The 20,761-nt window shown below is 40.6% G+C and overlaps 1 protein-coding gene across 1 annotated transcript in view; it reads left to right on the top strand.

The window, feature by feature from the left end:
- The first annotated feature begins 6,926 nt into the window (after positions 1-6,926).
- Positions 6,927-20,761, top strand: part of LOC105933761 (keratin-associated protein 5-4) — a 52,332-nt gene continuing 38,497 nt past the window's right edge. The window contains exon 1 of the mRNA XM_036144064.1: positions 6,927-7,181. Within this exon, the coding sequence (XP_035999957.1) occupies positions 7,097-7,181 (85 nt within the window). The 5' untranslated portion in view covers positions 6,927-7,096. The remainder of the gene's footprint in view (positions 7,182-20,761) is intronic.

A 20,761-nucleotide genomic window follows, 5' to 3' on the forward strand; every position in this document is an offset into this window, starting at 1 on the left:
CTACCATGGACAGTATTTACGCATTAATTTGTCTGCTACTTTTTGCCAGCCCTCTCTCCTGGTTTTAACAGATTTTGAGGTGTTCCCTGTCGTTTTAATTAATGACTCAAATTCAGCATAACCTTCCATTAAAAGCTCGTGTTCTGCTTGGGAGAAAAACTATGGGCGTTCTTTGGCCATGCTGAACAGCCAATAGCAGCGCTGCTGATCATTGTTTCTACTATCGATACATTTCCCCTTTTAAACAAACGCATGAACGCGCAGTTGTCTCAGATAACTCAATCCAGCCATACTAATCGTAAACAACAGGTGTGTTCAAAGAACCCAATTAGCCGGATCATGATTAGCCGGATGAAATCATCTTGGATGTATCATTTGATCTCGGATGTTTTAAGCAACGTACGAAGAACGGACCCCATGACACTAACAAAAGAAAATGAACTGACATGTTTGTTCTTGCATAACTCTGTGCAATATATGTCCTATCGAGATTCAAGATGGCCTTGCTCTTAAAAAAAGAAAGAATAAGGTGGTTTTGCTCTTTGACTTTCCACAATTATTACAATCTAACACCATCTGCTGTGTTGGTATAGTGAGTGTAAACGTTGTGGGTTTTTTTGGGAGATTACATCAACATTGGATGCTGGGAAAGGTATTTTGAGAGCATTCAAATCAAGGCCTGGTAAATACAACATGCCCCAAATCAGTGGTTCTCAATTCCAGTCTTGAGGGTTGGTGTCCTGCAACTTTTATGTGTTACTCTGCTTCATCACACTTGAATCAGATAATCAGGTCATTAACAGGACTCTGGAGAACTTCAGGTGTGTTTGATCAGGGACACGTCTAAAAGTTTCAGGACACCAGACCTCCAGGACTGGAATTGAGGACCAATTACCAGTACCTAGTTAGCAGCTACCACATGCATGCACAACTATTTGATAAATTGGAAATAACAACAAAAAGATTGGCTAAGGAACTTAAAGAGATATAATTTTATGGAAATACTGGAAGAGAGAATCGATGATTTGGAGAAACACTCTCGGGTCAGAGATGCTATCAATGGACTGGAAGCAAAACATGGTAAACTGGCTAATTGTTTAAAATGGTTATTTGAGACATATCACCGTTCATACTGAGCCTGGTTCTGCTGGAGGTTTTCCTTCCCATTGATGGGAAGTTTTTCTTTCCACTGTCGCTTCATGCTTGCTCGGTATGAGGGATTGCTGCAAAGCCATCGACAATGCAGACGACTCTGCCTGTGGCTCTAAGCTTCTTCAGGAGGAGTGAATGCGCACTCTCCTTTTAAGACAATTATACAGATTTTTTATTATTATTGTACTCAATAACATCGCCTCTGCCGCGTTAATAATCTGTGTATCATCTGATGGAGCTTGCATTTGAACGGAGCAGGTATTTGTCAAAAGTATGTGTAGTGTTGCTGAAAAATCTTTGCTCACTTATATTTCTTGTTACTGTCGTAAATTCAGATTTAGGACCAAAGAACAAACGCTTGGGAGCAGCATAATAAATTGAAGCTTTTAATAAAAAAATACAGTACCAGGATGGGGGAATGAAATGTAGAGCACGAAAACCAGGAAGACAGGAAGAAAACAAAAGAACCCGGTAACAAACAGTCAAATGAGAGTTTAAATAGCTGCTGGAAACAAGCACACACTAATGGCTAAATACAGAAAAGCAGGTGAAACAGATATAATTAATCACCTAGTGAGAATAAAGGGGCATTGACCCCGGCAAAACAGGGAGAAAATGCAAAAAAGAAATCTAACAGGACATCATACAAAATGACATAGAAAGAAGAAAGATCCATCCATCCATTTTCTAACATGCTTTTTTGGGGTCGTGAGGGGTGCTGGTGCCTATCTCCAGCTGTCACTGGTCGAGAGACAAACAGTACGAACAACCATTCTCACACCTAAGGAGAATTTAGAGAGGCCAATTAACCTAACAGTCATGTTTTTAGACTGTGAAAGGAAGCCAGAGTACTTGGAGAGAACCCACGCATGCACAGGGAGAACATGCAAGGGTACAACTCGACCCCAGGACCTTCTACAAGGCAACAATGCTACCCACTGCCCCACTGTGCAGCCCCCTTGTAGAATTCACTAACTAAATATACAAGGTAAAAAACAAACACTAAAGGAAAACTGACTACAGATTGCATGAGCCAGGATATACAACAAAATGAAAATACAAACACCCAGGGATCATGAGATTTAAATGTTACAGATCATTGGGAATTTCTTTATATCAGACAATGATTACCCGAATAAATATGGGTTGCCATGGGTTACTCAAACTGATTGAGTAACCCATGGCATCAACAGCTGCCAAGCAGTGTTTGCAAGAACTGGCAATCAGTTGACCATGACTTTTTTTTTTACAGAGAGCTACTTCACACCGCCAAAACAAAAGCTAAAAACTAAAGTAAGTTAAATGACAGACTCCTTGCTATTTCATATTTCTGTGCATGGTTTTGGTGAGTATTAGTGGTTTCCCTTTTATTGCAACAGTGAATTTGAATGTCAATGTGCCTTGATTTGTCATGATCCTTTTGGAAAATATTTTTTTTTCTGAATTAGCTGGAACATTTTTATATTTCTTCAGTACTACTGTTACTTGAGAAGAAGGATTTACACTCTAACAAACAAGACTTTGGAGTGCAAACGTCCTGTTAAGTCCATGCCATTTGATCTTCAGTTCAGTTCAGTTTATTCGAACAACAAAACAATATAAGATGTGTAAATACAACACAACACAATGAATACATAAACCATAATAAATTGTTCGAAAAGGAATGGGACGAAGTATAAACTTTTAAGTTTCCCATCCCTAATGATTCAAGTGACCTAAGTTGCTCATTTAGTAATTACATTCACTCTTCCATAAACCTGTTTTTTTTATCTTTCCTCGTCTACATATTTATCCAAAAGTAATTTTTTGTACCTTCTCTTAAACAAATTTATGTTCACACTCTGCTTTAACCACGGCTTTAAGCTATTCCATAACTTCACTCCACTACTTGATATAGTCATTCTTTTCATCGTTGTTCGTACCATCTTCGTTCTGAATACTGCATCTCCTCTAAAGTTATATTTTTCATCTCGTTCTTGAAACAATTCATTTATATTTTTAGCCACGAGTTTGTTTTTTACTTTATACATTACTTGCGCTGTCTTAAATTTTACCAGGTCTGTGAATTTTAATGTATATAGCTTTAAAAATAATCGATTGGTGTGCTCTCTAAATCCTACTTTACATATTATTCTTATTGCTCTTTTTTGTAGTGTACATATGGATTGTAATGTGCTCTTATAGATGTTGCCCCAAACTTCAACACAGTAAATCAAATATGGCAAGAACAATGAAAAATAAAGCATTTTTAGAGATTTTGGGTTCAATATATAACTCGTCTTACTAAGAATAGCACAGCATTTGGCAAGCTTATTTTTCACAAAGCTTACATGTGGTTTCCAGCAGATCTTGTAGTCTAAAATCACACCAAGAAACTTTATTTCATTCACTTTTTTGATTTCCTTATTATCAATTAAAATGTTTCCATTAATCTCAGAATTCTTTCTTCCAAATATAATAAACTTTGTTTTGTCCAAATTAAGAGATAATTTATTTTTGTCAAACCAAATTTTAAATTTATTCATTTCTGTTGTAATTAGCTCCAAGATCTGCGGTAAACTTTCGCCCGAACAAAATACATTTGTGTCATCTGCAAATAAAATCAATGACAGTGCCCTTGAAACTTTACAGATGTCATTTATATAGATGATAAATAATTTGGGGCCCAGCACTGAACCCTGTGGTACTCCACATGTCATTTCCAAGAGCTCTGATTTATGTTCCCCTATTTGAACAAATTGCTGTCTATTTCCTAAGTAGCTTCTTATCCAATCTAACCCAACTCCCCTTATCCCATACCTTTCTAGTTTGGTCAGCAATATGTTGTGGTCAATGGTATCAAAAGCCTTTTTTAAATCAATAAAAACCCCAACTGCCACTTTTTTATTGTCAAAGCAATCTGTGATTTCCTCCATGAGTTGTAATAGTGCCTGGGATGTTGATCTGTTTGACCTGAAACCATATTGATTGTCAGTGTATATGTTATGTTTTTCCATAAAGATATCTAGTTTGGTGGTAAATAGTTTTTCAATTATTTTGGAAAATTGAGGGAGTAAAGAAACTGGCCTATAGTTTGTAAAATGGTGTCTGTTTCCGGTTTTGAACAGTGGAATAACTTTGGCTGTTTTCATTTTGTCTGGAAATGTACCTGTTTGAAAGGACAGGTTACAAATGTAGGTTAGTGGTTTAATAATTTCTTCCATAACAATCTTAACAGTCTTCATATCTATTTCCATCCAGTCAGCAGAGGTTTTATTTTTGCAGTTTTGTATTATTTCTCTAACATCAGTCTCAGTCACTGCACCCAGAAAGATTGTGTATGGGTTCCTTTCCCCCATGTCTTCGCAGACAGATGTATTTGTCTCTGATATTTTTGACGCAAGCTCAGGTCCAACATTGACAAAGAACCTATTAAAACCATTTGCAACGTCAGTCATATCCTTTATAATTTTGTCCTTTTCAGTAAAATATTCCGGTAATTTTATTCCCTTTGACTCCTTTCTCACAATGCTGTTTAAGATAGTCCATATACCTTTAATATTATTTTTATTTCCTTCCAGCAATTTATTGTAGTATTCCCTCTTACAAGACCTCAATATATTAGTTAATTTATTTTTGTACCACTTGTATTTTACTTCTGCTTCCACTGTCCTTTTTTTAAGAAAATGTCTATACAATGAGTTCTTCTTCATACACGCCCTCCTCAACCCCTCTGTCACCCATGGACTATTTATCTGTTTAATGCTTTCTTTAAATTTCTTTACTGGGCAGTGCTTATTGTACGCCATATTAAACATATCCATAAATTTCTCATAGGCTGCATTTACATTTTCTTCGATGTACACAAGCTCCCAGTTTTGATGTAATAAATCCTGTTTTAAAGCCATCATGGCTCTCTCTGTTTTAATTCTTTTATATCTAAACCCATTAATTGCAAGCTTCTTTCTTCTATAATTGCAATTAAATAATGTAAAAATTGGTAAATGGTCAGATATGTCTGTAATTAATATACCACTTTCTATGCTATTTTCCATGTAGTTTGTAAATATGTTGTCAATCAACTTGGCACTGTGACAAGTTAATCTTGTTGGTCTGGTAATGGTTGGATATAGACCCATGCTGTAGACTGTATTTATAAACTGTTCCGTCTTTCTATGTCCTGTATTCATGAGATTAATATTGAAATCTCCACAGATGAATAAAAGCGTCTGTGTCTTATTAAAGAAGTGCCCAAACCATTCAGTAAATAATTCAACATTTCCTCCTGGTGCTCTGTAAACACAACTGATAACAGCATTCTTCATTTTTTCTAAACCAATTTCAATTGTGACGCATTCCAGTAAGTCATCCACACATACCGTCATTTTGTCAACAATCTTAGCATTCAACTCATTTTTCACAAAAAATCCCACACCTCCACCAGTCTTATTGTTTCGATTCAGATGCACAAACTCATATCCTTCCATCCCAAAATCCGCCCCCCTTTCGTTGTTTATCCACGTTTCTGTTATTGCTATGACATCAAAGGGATGTACAACTTGACACACATAGTCCTTTATGTTTACAAAGTTTCTATACAGGCTTCTGCTGTTAATGTGTAGTACTGATAATTTCCCGTCCTGCTTTATTTGATTGTATTGTTTGTCGGTGTAGTAACGACAGTCACTGTTGATGTGAGTGTAGAAGTTGTTGTCGGGATCTATATCCTGTTCCATATCTAGTTGGGTATGCTCTGTGTATTGAAATTGGTGTAGGCCTAACTCCGTAATGTCCTGTAAATTATGAAGGTGTGACATACTGGCCTCCGCCAAATCTTCTTTTATGCTTGTCATGTAGGTGTAGTCTTTGCGTTACCTTACGGTAGCTCCCAAGACGTTCCTCATTCAAACTTTCTCAACTCCTCCATACTCCTTACTCGAACAACTTTAGCCACTTCCGGAGCCCCATTTAACTTGATGAATATCTTGCCGTTTACAGTCCACGTTTGTTGTATTTTCTTCAGTTTTTTAAGGAATCTCGCTTGTTTGGCTATTTCCGCGTTTTCCTTGGTCAGATGTTCATTTACATAAACATCGGTTCCTTTCAATTTCCTCCCCTCTTTCAACAGTGCCGCCTTGTGTTTTCTGTTGCAAAAACGTATCAGGATGGCTTGCCTATCACCGGCATTTCTCTTCGTGATTGGAAAACAAGCCTCGATACTTCCATTGTCCATCTCAATTCCTTTAGATTGGAAAAAGGAAGTAACTTGTTGCTCCGTGGACGCTTGCATCTCCATATTCGTTTCTCCTTCGTCTGCAGTGACAGCGCGAGCATACGAACGTTTCACCCTGAGGCCTGTAATAATTACCTCGTCTAACCTCGCGTGTTGCTCCAGCTCTGCAACCCGACTTTGTAGTCGCTCGATTTTCTTGTCCTTTTCTGCATTTTGAATACGAAGTGCCTTGATCTCCTCCACTAAGCTCAAAATTCCTTTTTGCTGCGTTTTGACCGAGGAAACCTCCTCGGTTAGGAATTCCTTAGTTCCTCCTTAGTTCCTCCATATCCTCAGACGCGTTCTTCCTTGGAGCCATCTTGCCGCTGCCCGGTGTAACGCGCCGGCTTCCAGAGGCATCCGACCGGAGGGGCTGCGGGAGGCTGGGTCTGATCTGGTGATCTCACTGTATAGCCTTCATTTGGTATTTTTCTATCAATACTTTTGGACCCACAGCTGACCTAAAATTATTGTGACCTGTCTGCAATGTTTGTTCCCTTATGTCCAGAAATGAGGACACTTTGACCAGATCAAGAGCTGGATGTTTGTCATCAATTAGAAGGCAAATATTTTCAAGGCTAACTGTGATAACCTAAGGACCCAGCTTCTTCTGCGTCATCAGACTGCAGCTTATTACCTGGGATATTTGTCCAGACAGCAGTGCAGGAGAGCATTCCTGACTGAAAAACCAGCATGGGGACACAGAAGTTTCCAAAAGCTGTGGTGCTTTTATCGTTGTCTTTACTTGCGGTCTCCGAATCAATTCTACTAAGGCCTGGTAAGTCTGTTGTTCTTACATTTCTGTTTTGTAGTAAAAGATTTGTATTTATCTATTTACTGATGCAAGCCAGTCGCCATACAAGCCCAGTAATGCTCTGATATCACTTGTCTTAAACCAGGTCACTGCCCAAAAGACTTCCTACCTATTGTGCCAGCAAAACCATGTGTGCATGATGGAGACTGCAACAAAGGGGAGAAATGTTGTGTTTATTACGGAAACCCAGTCTGTGCCCCCGCCCTTTTGTGTAAGTTACACTATGTAGCCAAGTGGCTGTAGGAAATGTAGTTAATCAGTAAATTGTTTCCAATTCTCACTGCAACAACTGTGTTTTCTTTCAGACGACCAAGGGTGCCCCTCGACAGATGGGTTAATTGGGCCATGTGTTGAACTCTGCAGCAGTAACAGGGACTGTCCAGTGGGTGAAATGTGCTGCTCCAATGGGTGCGGACATCAATGCACGTCAACTAGACCAGGTGAGATGCGAACAAACTGCCAAAATTTCTACTTTACTCTTTTCTGACGGCTAATAATTATGTTCATTTGGTGTTTCAGTGAAGCCAGGAATATGTGGCCATAAAGTTTTCACCCCCTGGTGTTATAGTTTCTGTGATCACGACGGCGACTGTCCAGGCGAAAAGAAGTGTTGTTCGACAATATGTGGCCGTGTGTGTAAAAATCCCATCTTTGTAGAAACTGTTTAATACAAATCTATTGAATAAAAAAAACAGCTAAAGGTTTCACTGTCTGTGCCAATTTCTACATTATCACATTTTCTAAGGATTTCAAGGGCGACTTATATTATCCACATTTACATACACTGTTTAAACAGACCTTTATTTCTCACAGTCAATTGAGTGTTTTAGATTAATTGGTATTACTAAAATCATTTCTACTTGCTGAATTTGGAGTGTTATTTACACTAAGGTGTCTTTAAAAATATGTGCTTTGCAGATTAATTGTTATGAATGTACAAGTTGAACCCGATATTCGAGTCGAAGACAGAGTTGCACTTGAAAGTTTATTGTAAAACCAGAGTAGGTGATGGGCTGAACATACAGGTGAAAAACAAAAATGGCCAGAATGATGAGCAAGAAATGGTCCGGAGGGCTAGGTGAGGATCTTAATGGGAAGACAGACCGGGTCTTAACCAGAGTAAAACAACAGACTGATGAGCTAGCAGCAAAGGCTTCCAGGACAAACAACGATGAGCACAATGTACCTCCATAAGAACCTCAAACACTTTAACAATAATTCCTGGATTTCCTCTATTGCAAAAACATTAGTATGGAGAAACACAACATTTACTTGCTTTATATTCCAAGAGGATAATAAAAACCAGGAAGAAGGTTGTGGCACAGATTTCTAACCAAAAACAGACAGAATTGAGCTGCAAAAACAATTAAGGAAACTGAGGCAAACTGGACTCTACCAAAATGATCATCTGACAATGAAACACGCTGAAATACAGGACCATAGTATAAGGAAACAAAACAAAATCCCAACTAAATGGACAACAAATGAAAATGATGTAATATTTCATCATCCTCCTCAGTTTGTTTGCTGGGTAACTTGGATGATAGCACTTTGGAGAGAAAAAAAAACATTTTGCATGGCTTTCACTGCCCTATGTATCGCTAAGAAAACTATCCTAATGAATTGAAAAAGTAAAAAAAATAAAATAAAAAAATCAGTATATCTTGTTCGATTATATTAGTCTCTGCATCCATCTCAGGTCAATCTCTCCTGGCTACTTTGGCTCCATCACCTAATCTGTTTGGTCTGTTCGATTTGTCCTGTGGGGCGTTGTGGCTGATGTGAGGGTCCCTGGGTCGTGGGTTTCTGCTGGGTCACAAAGATGTAGTGTTTGGTGTGTCTTGTGCCAGCTTCCGGCTCCTTGTCTCAGACCTGGTTCATTGACAACTCTTAGTGCTGATTCTATCTGGAGATAAGGGGTCTGCATGGTTCGGGTGGACTAAAGTGTTTTTTGGGAGGGGTTTCCTTTTGGGTGGGGTCAAGGTGGTTGTGGAGGGGGCTGCGGTGTTGGTTCTGGCTTGCGGTTGATTCTCAGGCCCTAGTGCTTGTCTCTAGCCTTGGACCCTGCAGATTTTGGTGATATTGCTAGATGTGTCTCTTTCTCCAGGTGAGTTTTTGGAGAATAGGGATGCCTTTTGGACTCAGCAGGGGAGCTGGCTTCCTGGGAGGACATGTTGCTCCCCAGTATTTGTGAACAATTAAAGGAGAAAACGACAACAACAAAAAACTGCATTTAGACACTGTGGGTTCTGGGTAGGGTGTGTGTGAGGTGCACAGGTGCTGACCTCCTTTTGGAGAGGGGGTGTGCTGCACCAGGTGCCTCCCTTTTAGCCCTCCCGGTTTTAAATACACTTGAGAACAACATGACATTTGAGCAGGCGGAGGTAGGCTTGGGGTGTTTTTCATACCCCTGTTCTCCGATTGCCATCCGGAGTTTGAGGCCTGGAGAAGGAGGAGGCCACCTAGCCGAGGTTTGGGCTGGGGATGGGTATTGGGTCCTGGACCTCGGCTAGGGCTGGCACTTCTGCTCCTCCCAGGAATAGGGTGTGGGGCTTAAGTATGGAGGGCAGGGTGTGGGGGTGGCAGCCCCTCCAGGTTTGTGGGGTGGGCTCTGGTTGGTTGGCCTGTTCGAATCATGTTGGTCCCATCACCATGTAGATGGACCGAGGATGTTATCTTGTACTGACTTTTTTCCTCCAATCTGTTTTTGTCAACTTTTCTCCCTTTTAGCATTTTGTCTAATCTTTTTCTCTTCCTTTTTCATTGTCTTTCACTTTTACATTTATGTGTCCACTGAACTTGAAATAGGCTGCACAGTAGAGCAGTGGGTAGTATTGTTGCCTTGCAGCAAGAAGGTCTTGGGTTTGAGTCCTACCCTTGCCCTGGGTCTTTCTGCATGGAGTTTGCATGTTCTGCCTGTGTGTGCGTGGGTTCTCTAGTCTCTGGGTACTCCGGCTTCCTCCCACAGTCCAAAAACATGACTGTTAATTGGCCTCTCTAAATTCTCCTTAGGTGTGAGTGAGAATGATTGTTTGAACTGTCTGTCTCTGTGTTGCCCTGCGATAGATTGAAAACCTATCCAGGGTGTACCCTACCTGTCGCCCATTGACAGCTGGAAAAAGCACGAGCACCACTCGTGAGCCCAAAAGGGGTAAGTGTATTACAAAATAGATGGGTGAACTTGAAATAATTCTAAAATAATATCTAATACACTTTTTTGCATATATCAAGTGGACCTCTATGGCGAAAGCGGTAATGCTCAACTTGTGAAACTACTTTTTGGCACTAAGACTGCAATTCTTAATGCTACACAGCCAGTCAGGACACATTAAAAAAAGAAAAGAAATGGAAATTGTACATAAGACTGAACTGACCAGTTCTTGTCAATCCAGTAATCATAAAAACCTAAAGCAACCTGAACAATAGACTTGCTGCATTTGGAAAATATATATTGTATGTGGGCAATTGGTTCATAAAGGTATAGTTATCATTTTCCTTTTCTTTTTTTAAGCATGATCAATAATGAGTTCAATTTCTGTACTGAGGTTAAGGATAGTATTGATTTCATACAGTATGAAGATAGTTTTGCTGAAAGAGAAAGTGAGAAATTTTAACTTGTTATTTAGGTTTAACAGAATATAAAACATTACATTTTGATACTGTTATTGATCCTGAAAAATATTTTTACTGAACATCATCTCAGTATTGTGTATTACTCAAAAGATCGATTTGTAATTGTTTTAAATGGTTTTTCACTTGGAATTTTGTTGAACTTTTTTATATAGACTTGTTTCAACTGAATTTCCCTTCATCCGGTTGAGCATGGTAATTAACCTGTGCTCCATGCCTCAGTATCTCACTGCAAAAACTTCATTCTGTGATACTCTTTCAATTTGTTTGGTTCTTTAACACACAGTTAATTGTTTTTGACCACCTGCTTCCTTTGGGGTTCAGGTCGCACCCTTTAAAGTATACTTCCAACTGTAGCTATAAGAACATTCACTGACAGTCTTATGCTATGTTTTTTAACCTTTTCCATGTTTGTCGAAGTCAATGATTTTTCTTCTGGGCTTTCTGGTCAATTGGCTTGGTATTAATGAAATCTTACTTTAAAACAGTAAGGGTATTTAAGGTGCTTTTGAGTGTAAATGGGAAATCTGCTGGATGAGAATTAGAATATTGGTTTCATTTATCTAAACTGTCCTTGTTATTCTTTGTTGCCTACACCAATAAAAGCTTAGAGTGGCTTAACCACAAGCCTAATTTAATGTGGGGATTGAACATTTTTTGTTACAACTGTATGTATCACTTTCATTTCAGTAGGCTCGTTAGAAATGTATTTAATATTTAAGTTTTAAAACATTTTACTTATGTTACATGCAGTGGTGGCTGCATGTAGGATTTTCCCCCCCTTTCAGGTTGCTGCTGAGTTCTGGCAGGCTAATTAGGCCCAGCTGGTTTCACTCTGGTTCTTGATTATCAGAGTATAAGGCTAGCTGGGAAACTGATGTTCGTGGCCTCAACACCAACTAAAGCAATGCAGATAGAGCTAGGAGAAGTGCCTTTAGATTTAAGGAAAGATCAACTCATGGTTACATATTGGTGTCGATAATATGGATGTGGAAATGAAAATATAACAAAAAGTGTTATAAATGAGTGTTGGGAATATAATTCTTTTAAAGGTAAAGGATTTGGATGGATAATAAAAGATAAAATAGAAGAATATAAAATTGGAAATAAATGGTTTAATTCACCTACACCTATAAGTAATATACCTATTTGGTTATTTTCAAATGTCGAGATAGATTTTAATATAAGGGAATTAAAAAAAGAGTGGGTAGAAAGTAGGAAAGGTCAAATGGCAAATCATTATATAAAAACCAAATATTATAGCTATTTAGATTTATATACAGATGGATCGAAAGATGATAAAAGAAAAGTAGGTATAGGAATATACATTCCAATGATGGAGATAAGTATTGGGAGGAGATTACCTGATCAGATGTGGGTATATACAGCAGAAATGATGGCAATAATTATAGGATTACAATGGATAGAGGAAATAAAACCACATAGAGTAGTTTGTTGTGTTGATTCTTTGGCAGCCCTTTACAGTATCCAAAATATGAAATCAGAAAGAGAAGATTTATTATTAGAAATTCATCAAAGTTTATTCAGAATACAAAAAACTTTATATAAATGTAACATTCTGTTGGGTTCCAGCCCATGTAGGATTAAATGGAAATGAAAGAGCAGACCAAATAGCTAAAAAATCAATTAGCCCTCTATGGCATGATTTCTTATTTTGGGAGAAAAAAATATTTCACCCTAGTTTTTGGGAGCTTGGGCATCCCTTATAACATATCAGGCATACAATGGTCCCCCCCCCCCTACTAGATTTTGCTTTGTTGCCTCAGGGCAACAGCATGCTATGACAGTACTAAAACACCAAGGTTTTCTATATTTTCATGTAAGTGGAATAAAGAACAAAGAAGTCATAAATGCATTAGAAGAAGGTTTATTTCAACAACAATTTACACAAGTTTTATTTGAACAAGCATTAGCAACAAATAGTTTATGAATCAGTGGGTTAGAAATTATCTGCAGTATGTGTTTGTGTTTATGAATGTGTTCCTTTGGTTGTGTGAAAACAGACACCGATTCAAACTAAGCACAGTCTGTATTATTCTGTATGAAACCTCAAGAAGCAGTTGCTGGTGGATGTGAAACAGAGGTGGACATCACATTTTTGGCACTTGGCTTTAGGTGTACCTTTGCATCCTGGTACCTTGCATCTCCCTTTCTTTTCATCCATGACCATCCAATGGGCTGTGGCAACCAAACGCACATCGGGGACTGGAATGGGAGTAGCGGGTCCTCTTCTCTTCTTTTCTTCATACTCCCCAGCAATTGTGGAACTGGGACGACCTCTCTTACGCTCCAGATTCTTGCCACTTCTGCACAAGCTTTCTGCGATATACGACTTGAACGTATAAAGCTTCATCTGTTCCTTTTTTGTCATCCCATTGGTGCTGCAGTCTCTCTTGTAGAGCAACCAGGCAGTCACGATCGTCATGTCGATAAGGTGGAACATCAGTCGGTGATACCATTTCTTCGACCTAATTTTGTTGCGGTACAGTGCAATGAGAGAGTCCAGCAGGTCCACCCCACCCATATTCTTATTGTACTCTCTCACCACAGCAGGACAGGGGACTTTGATTATTTTCTTTTGCTTGCCATCCCACCTATCGACCTCGGTGACTGGGTTTGCTCCAATGTAATTATTTAGAAGACTGACTGAACGGTTATCATACCACTTCACAGCATGCAAGGTGGTTTCTCCAACCATGGACGTCTTCTGTTCAAATGATCCACGTCCAGCTCTCTTCGACTCAGCGTCACACATCAAGTTGACACCTGGTAGTCTGTTGCTACGAACAGTACCAGTAGAGTGAATTCCCTGCTGAGCAAGTGTGAGTATGAGAGGGACACTCGTGAACCAGTTGTCAAAGAACACCTTGTAGTTCTGCTGCTTGGGTATAGGGTAGTTCACGCGTGACGTCAGCGCTACATCCGGGCACTGTGGTTGGCAAAAAACAGAGCTGCTCTCGTCTACAACATGACAAAACGGGTGATTTAGAGCGTACTTTTACTTCGTTTATTTTTGGAATCTAAGCAATGCCTACGACTTGTTGTGCTCCCGGTTGCACAGAGAGGCATTCCAAATCGTTGGATGTACGTTTCTGTCGTTTACCGAAGGAGGAAGGACGAAGAAAAAAATTTATATTTTCAATGAAAAGAGCGCAGGCAGACACTCCCAATGGACTGGGGGAGCCATCAGTCTACAACAGAATTTGCAGTCTACACTTCATTTCCGGTAAATACAACTTAATTCTGCTCTAGTCATTGTTCTACTTAAATAGCGGCTACAGCAGCCGCCGCAGCAGCTTCAGACAGCAGCTGCTGCTGCTCCATTACGCCCCGGTTCACGGGCGCTAGTACTTCTGTGTTTACGCTGCAATGTCGCCGACACCCCCACCCATTTTAACAAGACAAAAACACCAAAATAATCCATAGTAAACCATGTTTTTTTATCCTACCGGGCGGGTCTTCCTCTCTGCTGAGACGCGATGTGTGTCCGACGCCACTTTGTGCTGTTGCACAAATGTGTGAACAACATCCATCCATCCATCCATTTTCTGACCGCTTAATCCCTCATGGCGTCGCGGGCGTTGCTGGAGCCTTTTTCCTGATATAAAATAATTGTAGCCGTCCAGTGGTTTCAGGGGCTTTCACGCTCTCTCGTCTGTACTGGCCTGCCGTGTTTATAAGGCAGCTGTATATGTCGTGGTACGGAGCACTTGGTCAGCATTTCACAGACTCGCTACGTCCCTTCAGGCTTTTGTTGTGTGGATCTGGTAATCTGATACAATCAACCATCAACTTACTCTTAAAACGATCTTGTGATACGTTATCTAAAGAAGAAAAATACGTGGAGAACTCGTCAGTTTCGCTGTTTGCGTTCGCCATTGTGTTCGTCTTTTGCCAACCAGTCCGGCGCGCATGCGCGAAAAACCCGCATCAAAACAATAACAATGAACTGGTCTATTGGCTGGGCCAGGCGAAGGACAACGTTGCCACTTGCTCCTACATCTGGCAGTTCAAGGGGTTGCACAACTCTACCTGTGTAGATCTCAAAATTGTGTGGGACACCATCAGAGCTAGCCAAGACAAGCATCTTGTAGCCCCATTTCTTTGGTTTTGCTGGCAGGTATTGCTTCAGTCTATTTCTTCCCTTGAACGGGACCATCTGCTCATCTACAGCCAGCTTCTCACCCATTGGGATCATCTGCAGCTTTGAGGTAAGATGAGTGACTAGTGGTCGGATTTTGTGGAGTGGATCCACATTTTCTCCTTGTCTCACTTCATTGTTGTTGAAGTGCAGGGATTTTTTGATGAACTCCCATCTGTTTAGTGCCATAGTGTCAGCTACCTGGGACACTCGGGTGGCTTTGTTCCAAAACATGCGGGTGCCTGGTAATCCGAACAATGACATGTACACTGCTGTACCCATGAACTGCTCCAGTTCTTTAGCAGTGAGGTTAAGGGGCTTATTGGTGTCACACTGAATGACATACAAATTTGACTGTTCTACTACTACTTTCAGAATGCCTTCAGAAAAAAACATTTTGAAGTATTCGTAGGGGGACATGATAATGTCTGATTTTGGAAGGCTTGCCTGCCATTCTGGGTAATCAGTGATGTTGATACTGTGGGGTGTTCTCCACCGGGGTAAGCGTGAAACATCTTCCTCTGGTGCATCATCATAATCATCATTTTCATTTTCCTCTTCATCCAAAGATTCATTGCCATCAGACAGGCCATCTGTTTTCAAAAGAAACCAGGAAGCATAAAATTAGAATAGGCCATATACCTCTCTTCACCCACCGTTTTGGGCACGTGCATGGATACACACATTCATTACATACAGTATGTTATTCAACTGACTGAACCCTGATCTCCTAACTCTCCCTCAAACCTGATTCTGGGGTCCACTCTTCCTCATTGTCACTCTCCTCAAGCTCACTGTCCTAACTGTCAGAAGGAATGAGTCTAACTGCTCGATCAGTTCCATAAAATGTTCTTGCCTCCATTTTCTGTGAGTAATAGTAGATAGTACAGCAAAAAAAAATATATTATCATGATGACTGTGTGTATGTGTGTATATATAGATAGATATATATGGGTATATGGATAGATATGGATATATAGATGTATGTATGTATATATATAGATATGTGTATGTATGGATATATATAGATATAGATATATATATATGTATATATAGATAGATTTATAGATATAAAGGTAGACATGTAGATATATACAGGTATATATGTAGATGTAGATATTAATAAAGTAATTATCACATTGATAGGGCCCATGCTACATACTCCGGTACAGTAGGTGGCGGTATGCACCTAAAAGCTAAGGTTGCAATCTGCCAGTAAACAAAAAGAAGAAGAAGAAGATGTTCGTGGCCTCTTGGCCAATTGGGCAGCCTGTGTTCTGCAGCTTTATGGTGCTCTGTACGGTTACTAGTTGGTGGCTAGAGATCTTGGTTCTGGTGGTTACTCCCTCTCTTTTCTCAGGTTCCTAGTTTCCCCGATAAGACTTCTTCGGATTTGGTTCGAACAATAAAACTTAGAACGTTACCCTATTAGTTTGTCTTGTCCTTTTTTTCCCCTGGTTTGTCCATTGTTACAGCCCCTCCCCTCTCTAATACCCCTAGACAATTTTGGGGAAGTAACAAAATGGGGGCTCGTCCCTGCTAAGTTTTTTTTTGTTGTTGTTTTTTGTTTTGTGGTGGGTTCAGTTGTCCCATTTTCCGTGGCTTTGTTTCTTTTATTTTAGGTCAGCTGGTTATTGGTGTGGTAGGCAGTGACGTGCGGTCAGGGGAGGCAGGTGAGGCAGTGCCTCACCAGCCATCATGGAATGAAAGAAAATATATAATCATAAAGTAATTTAAATTGTTATATTCATCCGGTGGTTTGTACTAAAAAATATTTATTTTTCATGTAGCTTCACCAATTTCGATTTTTATTTGTTCAAAATCGCTGAATTTTCTTATTTTCCCATTCAAATGCTTGGAAGCGATGCCGGTGAGGCAGCAGCGAGCTCTGCCTCACCTTGGATTGCGCAACCCCTGGCTCTGCGCTGGCTGCTAAGCGGAGAGAGCATGTTGCTGTACGGCGTCAATAAAATGGTTTAAACAAATTTAATATGTGAACTTATTTCCAATAATTTAGCTTATTTATATAATGTACAGTGCTTTTTGTCACCAACTGTGTTTGTGTAACGTGTTTCGTCTAATGAGCGATTATAAACGGCAGAGAACAGGTTCGAGGTGAGGCAGGCAGTTCTCTTGCCTCATGGCAGGGGGCGCTCAAGATCCCAGACGTTCGTCCTGTTCACTCCTCAACTGCCGAGTAAATGACAGCGAGCTAGGCTAAACGATTCGGGAAGCAAGTCAAGTGCAGCGATAGATTATAGAGATAGTGATTTTTTTCCTCTCTTGCATTCATCCCTCAAAAACGGTGAGGGATGAATGCAAATCTCCTGGACAGCTTCTCAACTTTTTGGCCGAGAAGGATCTTGTTGTAACTGTTCCTGAGGCGACAAAGTTGCTCCAGCTCGTGCTCACGGTGCCAGCTACTACAGCATCAGTGGAGCGGTCATTTTCAGCCCTGAAGAGACTGAAAACATACAGCAGGAACAGGACGGATCAAGGAAGGCTTTCTTCCCTGGCAGTGATCTCCATTGAGACAGAGAGACTTTTAAAACTGAAGGAAGATAAGGAGGACTTCTATCGCAAAGTGACGGATGTTTTTGTGCAGAAGGAGTGACGCATGGACTTCATTTATAAGTAAAGGTAAGACAGTAATAACATTTATTTTGTTTTGTTTTTTAAGGAAATGTGTGTTTTGTGAGCTACAGTTTGTATGTGTAAGGATGCAGAAGTGCAACATAACCTGTAAACTGCTGTCAATCTATGCATCTATTTGCAAATCTGATTCTGATGACGTCAGTGCCTCACCAGCTATGAACCTCACCGCACGTCACTGGTGGTAGGGTAGAGGGAGAGTTACCAGATCCGACGGTCCTATGAGCGGATTGGTCTGTGTGATCTCCCTTCTTTTGCTTATTTTTGGCTGTCCCATAACACCTTTATTTATTTATGTTGAAGGAATGTCTAAGTAGGGGTGTTTTTTGTAATATGGCATCTTTTGACTTGGCTGGTTTTGTGGATGACCCTTCCATTAGTAAACTGGATTGTTGTAGAAAACAAGATCTTTATGAGCTAGCTCGGCATTATGGCATTCCATTGTCTAGTGCAATGGTGAAGAAAGAACTTTATGCCATCATACTTAAGAGTTTGACTAGTTATGGCATCTTTACTAGTCTGGAAGAAACAGATGAGTGTAACTTGAAAGTTGAGGATCCTGGTGATGATGACACGGGGGTCAAAACGAAAAAGGAGGCGTCTGGTCACCCTGCAAGTATTGGTAATGTGACTCCTAAAACTAGTAGGTTGGAAGAAAAACCTGTGACATTACCACAATATGAACCTTTTTCAGAAGAATCGTCTGCTGGTTCAAGAATGGAGGCTCGGTTGAGGGTTCGTCTTGCTCGCCTTCAGCTGGAGAAAGAGGATCGTGAGCGGGAATTTCAGCTTCGTAGAGAACTGGAATTGAAGAAGCTTGAGGCAGAGACCGCTATTAGGATGAGGGAATTGGAGCTGAGAGCTGGTCCAACTCCTCCCCTTAAGCCTCAAGTAGTTGCATCTCCTGCCTTTGACGTCACTAAAAGCATTCCCCTGGTACCTGCTTTTTGTGATTCTGAGGTTGATAGCTATTTTGGAGCTTTTGAAAGGATTGCCTTGGCATTAAAATGGCCCCAAGAGGTGTGGGCAATACTGGTGCAATGTAAACTAACTGGCAAAGCTCAGGAAGCATGTACTTCGCTTTCCATGGAGGAAGGCTTATCATATGAGACACTTAAAGCTACAGTCTTGTGGGCATATGAATTGGTGCCAGAGGCTTATAGGCAGCGTTTTCGAGCTCTTAGAAAGACCATGAGCCAAACACATGTTGATTTTGCACGGGAAAAAGGGTTGTTTTTTGATCGATGGTGTGCGGCATGTAAAATTAAAGATCAAGTTTCCCTCCGAAAATTAATCCTGCTTGAGGAGTTTAAAAACTGTGTTACTGAAAAGGTTGCTATTTACCTGAATGAACAAAAAGTTAACACCTTACAGCAGGCGGCTGTTTTGGCTGATGAGTTTTCTTTGACACATAAGTCAACTTTCGGTAAGCGTGATCTTTCTTTCCAGAGTCAACCTTCTCACGTTGACAGTGTTTCAGTTTCTTGCCTCCCTCCATCTTCAAGTTTGAAAGCCGAGAGGAAGTGTTTTTTCTGTTCTAAGCCTGGACACCTGATTGCTGACTGTGAGTTATACCAATGTAGACAACAGGGGATTTCATCTAAACAATCAAAAGGAGTGGGTCTAATTCAAACAGCCACTAATCATTCCATGAGAGAGCTATTGGTTAAAGCTGATCAGCCTGAGGAATGTTTTAAACCCTTCATTTTTGATGGTTTTGTGTCTCTTACAGGTGAACCTGAAGATCAGCAACCAGTTAAAGTGCTGAGGGATACCGGTGGTTCACAATCCTTAATCTTGAGCAATGTGTTGCCTTTTGATGAGAGGTCAGCTTGTGAAACGGGTACCATTGTGAGGGGTGTTGGGATGAGTTATTTACCTGCCCCTCTTCATCATGTTCATGTAAAGACACCATTGGTTTCGGGAGTCTTTCCGGTGGCTGTGCGCCCCTGTTTTCCCATTGATGGTGTGCAGTTTATCATGGGAAACGATTTGGCAGGAGGGAAAGTTTACCCTGTACTGAAAGTGGTGAGTTAGAGCCAGATGTCTTGGTAGAGACATTGCCAGAAGTATTCACAGTTGGTGTGGTGACTAGAGCTGAAGCACGTAAGAATGAACATGATTTTAACCTTTCTGACACACTGTTCAGCTCAGTCACAGCTGAGGATGGGGGACTGCCAGTTGAGGAAAAGGAAATCAGTAGGGAATAGGAGTTCCCTGCCAAAGCATTACTACCTATAACTCGAGAAGCACTTATTAAAGCACAGATGTCTGATCCAACATTGGTCAAATGCGTTGGGAAGTCAGATAATGATAAAGAGAGGAAAAGACACTCGTTCTTTACTGACCATGGGGTCTTAATGCGTAAATGGGTGCAGCATCTTGGTGATACGCCTGAAGAAGATTGGCAATCTGTTCACCAGATAGTCATGCCAGTTGGGTATTGCGAGCACGTGCTCAAATTAGCTCATGAACATTTATGGTCTGGACATTTGGGTATCACTAAGACTTATGATCGGGTTTTGAAACACTTCTTTTGGCCAGGATTAAAAGCAGATGTGGTTCGGTTTTGTCAAAGCTGTGTCACCTGTCAGGTGGTGGGTAAACCTAATCAAAAGGTTCCTCCCGCTCCGCTACGCCCAGTCCCGGCTATCGGGGAGCCATTTGGACATGTTGTTGTTGACTGTGTAGGCCCTTTGCCTAAAACGAAATCAGGAAATCAGTTTTTGCTGACGATCATGTGCTTGTCTACTCGTTTTCCTGAGGCAATCCCTCTCCGATGAATTACAACTTCAGCAATTGTGAAGGCTATGACAAAATTCTTCATCACATTTGGTCTGCCAAAAACAGTACAGACTGATCAGGGAACCAATTTTCTTTCCAGAGTGTTTAAACAAACGATACAAACACTGGGTATCACACACTCTGTATCCTCAGCCTACCACCCTGAGTCTCAGTGTGCCCTTGAGAGGTGGCATCAAACACTTAAATCCATGCTGAGCAAGTATTGCCATGAAACTGGACGAGATTGGGATGATTGCGTTCCTTTCGTGCTCTTTGCCATCCGTGATGTTAAGCAAGAGTCTACTGGTTTCAGTCC

Source organism: Fundulus heteroclitus, chromosome 1 (genome assembly GCF_011125445.2).
Source record: "Fundulus heteroclitus isolate FHET01 chromosome 1, MU-UCD_Fhet_4.1, whole genome shotgun sequence".
Lineage (NCBI taxonomy): Eukaryota > Metazoa > Chordata > Actinopteri > Cyprinodontiformes > Fundulidae > Fundulus > Fundulus heteroclitus.